This window comes from Sparus aurata, chromosome 23, assembly GCF_900880675.1.
Source record: "Sparus aurata chromosome 23, fSpaAur1.1, whole genome shotgun sequence".
In the NCBI taxonomy this organism is placed as follows: domain Eukaryota; kingdom Metazoa; phylum Chordata; class Actinopteri; order Spariformes; family Sparidae; genus Sparus; species Sparus aurata.
The window spans coordinates 17319239-17325246 of NC_044209.1; the positions used below are offsets into that span (position 1 = coordinate 17319239).

At 47.7% G+C, this 6008-nt stretch overlaps 1 protein-coding gene across 1 annotated transcript in view; it reads right to left on the bottom strand.

The window, feature by feature from the left end:
- Window positions 1-4181, bottom strand: part of adcy9 (adenylate cyclase 9) — a 39593-nt gene extending 35412 nt beyond the window's left edge. Inside the window, exon 1 of the mRNA XM_030407142.1 lies at window positions 681-4181. Within this exon, the coding sequence (XP_030263002.1) occupies window positions 681-2499 (1819 nt within the window). The 5' untranslated portion in view covers window positions 2500-4181. The remainder of the gene's footprint in view (window positions 1-680) is intronic.
- Between the last annotated feature and the right edge of the window lie 1827 nt (window positions 4182-6008).

Consider the following 6008-nt stretch of genomic DNA (forward strand, 5'->3'; position numbering starts at 1 on the left):
CAAGTGAGGTGGAGATAATGCTGCAGGCAAATCTCTGTTAGAGAAGGAGACAGTTGTATTAAGTTGTAAAGCGATCCCTGGGGTTCAAGGCGAGGTGAAGAGAATGGGACACATTGAGGACGTCTGGAAGGCAACATAATTGAACAAGAGGACAAAGACTGGGTAGAGACGAAGTGGAGGGTTGGGGAAGAAGATGGCGTCTGTCTGTAATACAGTCACACAACACTAACACCACAGAGGACACTTATCAAAACCCTGCCGGCCCATCTGTGCCGGGTACAAAACATGATGTCAGAACCCAGCGTTGACCTTGACTAGTGCAAATGCCCCCTCGCCACTGTGTTATCCAGTTTGGGGTAGAACTGCTGATATTCTGGTATATGGAGACATTTCCGCTACAGGATGGCAGAGAGAAATCACAGGACATTAACTTAAGCACCGAAAAAGTTTGTAGGTGCATGGGGGTGTAATTGCAAGCATAAGTCTCGCTGCTGCAGCCAATTTGCAGAGCTGCCTGGAATCAAATTATGCTTGTTAGGAACAAAGCAAGTCTGGTGTTTTCATACTGCAAGCCAAGATTTTTTTAAAAAAGAGAAAGAAAGAAAAAGGGAAATAACAGAAGAAAGACCACCAACATTTACTACTATCTCTATTTTTTATATTTTCACAAGGCTACCTACCTTTGAGCTGGTCAGCCACCACACTCTGTCCGATTCTCTCAATGACTTGCCCGCCCTCATGCTGGTAGCGGTCGTCCAGGAAGTTGGCAGTGGCCTGTGACAGGTGGACCTTCCCAGCAACTCCCAGCTGCTCCATCAGGTTGGCCAGGTTGACGTCATTTGACCAAACATCAAACTTGAAGCGTTTCATGCCCAGGATGCCGCACAGTACAGTGCCGGTGTGGACGCCCACCCTCATGTTGACCATCTCCCTCTTCTCCTGGCAGAACTGTTCAATAGCCTGAATCATGCCCAGGCCCATCTCCACGCAGCAGTAGGCATGATCTGGTCTGGGTTCAGGACAACCAGCCACGCAGTAGTAACAGTCTCCTAGAGTACTGATCTTTTCACAGCCGGTGAGCTCACAAAGTCGATCAAAGCGGCCAAATAAATCATTTAGGAGCCCGACGAGGGCATGAGCAGATTTGTTGGCTGACATTTTTGTGAAGCCAACGATGTCTGCAAAGAGGATGCTGACTGGCTCCATCCGTTTCATGTTAAAGGGTCTGAAGATGATCTGGCCTCGAGGGATGGAGGTTTTCTTACGCTTATTGTTTTTAGGACTGGAGATGACGGCTGCTGCGCCACTGGTGGAGTATCGCTTGACAGAATTGTCACCGATCTCCTCATCACCCTGCTTCATCAGCTCATCAGCCACGAGTCTGGGCATGACGGAGTGGATCATTCGCTCCTTCAAGGCTTTCTCCACCTCCAGATCTTTGCCATGCATGATTGCTTGTCCCACCTTCAGGAAGGTGCAGCGCGACCGCACCTCCGACATGATGAACAGGTGGATGCCAATGGCGTGGGCACAGAGGTGGAGCAAAGCTTTGGCTGGGCCCAGCCAACTTAACGTATCCCAGTCTGATTGAGACGTTAAGGTCCAGTTTTCCCCTGCCTTCGTCAGGTGCAGCCAGCCCAAACTCTCGAAAAAGACAGAGTAGAGAATGCCGAGCAGGACGGAAGCATACAGGCGAACGTGGAGAACGCTGTAGAGCAACAGAAGAACCTCAATGCAGAGGGAGAAGGTGCCGACAGGAGAAAGACAGGGGGACCAGGCGGTGTCTCCAACAAGCTTTTCATAGGACAGGTTGTATGTGGGTCCCATGCCACTTAACTCATCCACATCCAAATCGAGTGATGGTGTGGGAGTCTCCGGATCCCTGAAGCTTGATGTCTGGATCTGTGGGGCCAGGGTCAGGATGAAGGTTACGAGGATGAGCAGCAGAGACGCTTGGTTGTAGCAGCTAGAGTAGAGCTTAGTAAAAGTTAAAAGGAAGAGTAGGAGGCAGAAGAGGAGGAAGGAAGCAGTGGGAAGGAGGAAGGCAGTCCTGTCACAGCGGGAGGGGTTCGCAGCAAAGTACAAACCCCAGAGGAAGCCAACGGCAACCAGGTAAAAGAGCACATAGCGGAAGCGCCGCTGGGTCTGTGGGAAACATCGTTCTCTACAAGCCTCCTCTAGGATCGAAGAGTCAAACTTCGGGTCCCAGAAATGACCAGCAGATCTCTCAAAGAGCTGCGGCATCCCTTTTTGCACGCGAAAGCTCTTGGCAACCGGCTTCCTGACTCCGGACTCCCCGGAGCTGCAGCTGGAGGAGATGCTGTACTTGCAGTGCTTGGACCCCACAATGAAGCCTCCCCCGATTGAACCAAGCGGCCCGCCTCCGTGCTTGTGTTTGACACTGCTGCCAATCCTCACCGAGACGCCTCCATCTCCACTTGAGTCACAGCTCACTTCTGTGTTGTGAGGCAGCAGTTGTTGATGTTGGGGGGACGCCATGTTAATTTCTGAATCTATCAAAATCAAAAGACTAGAGAGGAGAGGAGTTGGAGTAGGTGAAGGAGTAAGGCAACGTACACAGGCCACAGAAGTACAACCTGGGCAATGATTGCTTCCTCTTAAAAGTGAAAAAAGAGTGCACAACAGAAACCTTTTTTTTTTTTCAGGGAGAAGTCCACTCAGTCAACAGTGAGGTGGCTGTAGACACCCCATCAGACCTTCCAAAGAGTTTGAATGGTTCATTATTGCCCCTCTTGACGTCAGTACCCGCATTCCTCTACATTCCCGTCTGTTTTGACGCACTTGAGACTGCAAGGTTCACTCGCTGCCTGCTCTGTTCCAGTCCAAGTCCACTCGGCTGCTTAAACACAGTTTCAGTCATTGGAAAAATATTTGGGGAAACTCAATTACAAATGATGAGTGCTTGAAGGGGAAAGTCGAAAAAGGAAACCAAAAGAAGTGAAGAAATTGTTATAAAGAAGAAGTTGTGATCACCATAAGTATGAAGTGTTCAGCGTCATATGGTTTAAAGGTGTTATTGCGCGTTTTCGTGAAGCTTGTAAGTCAGTACATTATCCAATTTCAGCTTCACTCCAGGGCTCCTGAATTTCACAACATTTTGTTGACAGGTTCTGAGCAAAAAAAAAAACACAAAAAAAAACTTCACCCTAAGCACATCCTCCGCAGTGTGTGCTTCGACTCCAGATCTGCTGTTTGCCGTCTTGATCGAAGAGGCCAGCCTTCAGTACCAAGGCGTGGGTCAACTCCGGATAACATGAGCGCAAGCATTGCCATTAGAGCTCTTGTTTACACCCACATGCCCCTTCCTGCAGGGCCTTATCGGGAATATTTCCGTGGACAGAGCCCCGTCCTTTCCTGACTTTCCCCACCACCGCTGCGTCTCCGGAACCCAGAGGGGGATCTTGTGCACGCAGGTCTGCGGGAGACAAACGCGTGAGACGCGTGTGCGCAGGAAAATGCCCGAAACTCCTACAAGGGCGACGCAGCAACCAACCGCTCCTGGTTCAGAGTTGATCGGCGTTGCTTTGGTACCCACAGTCACACCAGTTCATCGTTGTGCAAAATCCATCTAGAGGAAAAAAAAAAACAGCTTGAGCTGAGTGCCGTCCAGTCCTGTCTTCTCCCAGAAGTAAACTTTGCCCACAGCGGCTCGGTCCTCTTCCTAAACAGGAGACGACTGGAGCCCGGAGAGAGTCGGGCTAATTAAAAGGTCTCCACCTCCCCTCCACGCCCCCCACACCGTCAGTCCCACAGGTCAGAGCAGAGTGCTGCCTTGATCCAGCCACTTGAAGTGAATTGCACGGGACACACGGGAGACTGGATCCTCTCACCGCCGAATATTTAGCCTATCTTTTAATCCAAGACAAATATGATGGATTGAGGCTGCTGCTGCTACTACTGCTGCTGCTGCTGCTGCATCGTCCAGTCTTTCTCGTCCCCTGCATCGTCCACACAGAGTGATGGTGATGGTGAGACTGTCTTATCTCTGCTATCTGACAGCCGATCTTTGCGCCTCGGCGGCGTCGACACCTGCGTGAGATGCGGTCTGCCCTATCCAGGCGCGGTGGGCAACGCAGCGGCCGCAGCTTCCACCATCTTCTGTGCGCTGACAGCCGTCCAGCCGCGAGAAGTGTGTGTGTGTGTGTGTGTGTGTGTGAGAGAGAGAGAGATAGAGAGAGAGAGAGAGAGAGACAGTCAAGTACCCGAGAAGAAAATATGATTTCCCCCCTTTTCTTTCAAAATAAAACATGCATGGCTAATGAAAACTGACTTGAAATTCAAACTGCAAAACATAATCACGTGTGCATTGTTATTTGATATCTAAATGTCAGCATGTCGGCACAGCCTGTCCAAATCTACATTGCCAAACATGCCAACTTTAGGAAGACTACAGCACCAACACATCTTTGACCTCATTGGTCTGATTGCATGCTTCAGATCAGGTCCCCAGAACACTGTCTGAAGCTACAAAGGTGGCAGGGTCCGCCACATACAAACAAAGTGAAACAGGATGAAATTGTGTCGTCCTTTGAGGTCATTTTGTTTATTTAGTCATGAAATCAAAAGAGAGTTTGTTTGATTAGTTTGCTTAGGTATAGACTGATTAAATATTTTCCCCAAAACTACATAGTGCACCTTTAAAGAATAAAACGGTAGGAGTAAATAATGCTTCAAACCAAAAGGGGAAAAAACATTGCCAAACGATTTACATACTCGAAAAAGAAAAACAGAAAAACAGTCATCTTACACCTTTTCAAACTAAATTTGTCCGCAATATATCATTTAAATTAACCTATAAAAGGTAAACGAGAAACAAACAAAAAAACAATTCAGTTTTAACAGATATTTGTATTTATTTTTTAAATTTCCATTTGCTTTCCTCATTTTGTGGTACGTGGCTTCTAAAGTCACCAAATCAAAAAAAGTGCAAAACTAATCGTTTATTTTGAAAATATATCCATGTGCTTCCGTTTTTGGTGTTGAGCGTTGAATTGATGCAGCTGCCTGTGTTTGGCCAGCAGCAGAGCAAGAGGAGGGAGAGGAGGGCAGAGTGTTGATGGGAGGGGTACAGTCGAGTGCGTGCACGCACCCGTTAAAGAAGAAAGACCGAGAGGTAACGAGCACGTGCCTGGGGATGGGTGGGGACGTCTGTTTCCCCACCGCAATGAGCCCACAAACCCCCCTCCACCTTCTTATCACTTCCACCATTGTACCCTTTGCATTCAGAAGGAATGGTGCTTTATTTTGTGTGGATGTGAAGACCTGTTTTAGGATGACAGCAGAAGAACAATTGAAGAAAGAAGAAAGAACGTTTGGAAGAAACGGGAATCAATTATATGTCACTAAACACACAATATATTAGATTATATTGAGGTGTTTATGAGGGATAAGAAAGTACTTTTTTTCCTCATAACAATTCTGTTTCGCACACTGCAATCTTTCAGCACCTGAGTGATTACATTTTAAAAAAGCAGTGGCCCCTCAGGGATGAGACAATGTAATCCTACAGTCTGCAGCACAGTCTGGTAGAACCTGGAGAAATCTTGTATCCTCTATTCAATAACAGCCTGAGAGAAATGTTAAGCAGCAGCCCTCTGTTGTCGGTGCAGCGACTTCGCAGTCGAAGAGTACATTGAGAGGATCCCCCCAGATGGACTGTGCGCCACCACATTCAGATTAGTGTGTGATTTACAACTGAGGTTTTTTTTCTTGGGGGGGTCAGCCGTGTCAGAGTTAGTTTGCACAGCATAGACAACTAGGAGGTTGATTACCAGGTCCAAAAGTCTTTGAAAACGTCTAAAACTACACTCTGAACACAACTTATCAACTAATTAAATCCTTAATTTCCATTTGTGGAAGAGAGGAAATAGGCTCACGGAGAAACAGTGTCAGTGTTGAAAGGGGGAATCTTGGTGCACAACTATCAAAACTTCATACATACACACTCCATCCAGCACACACACACACACACACACACACACACACAC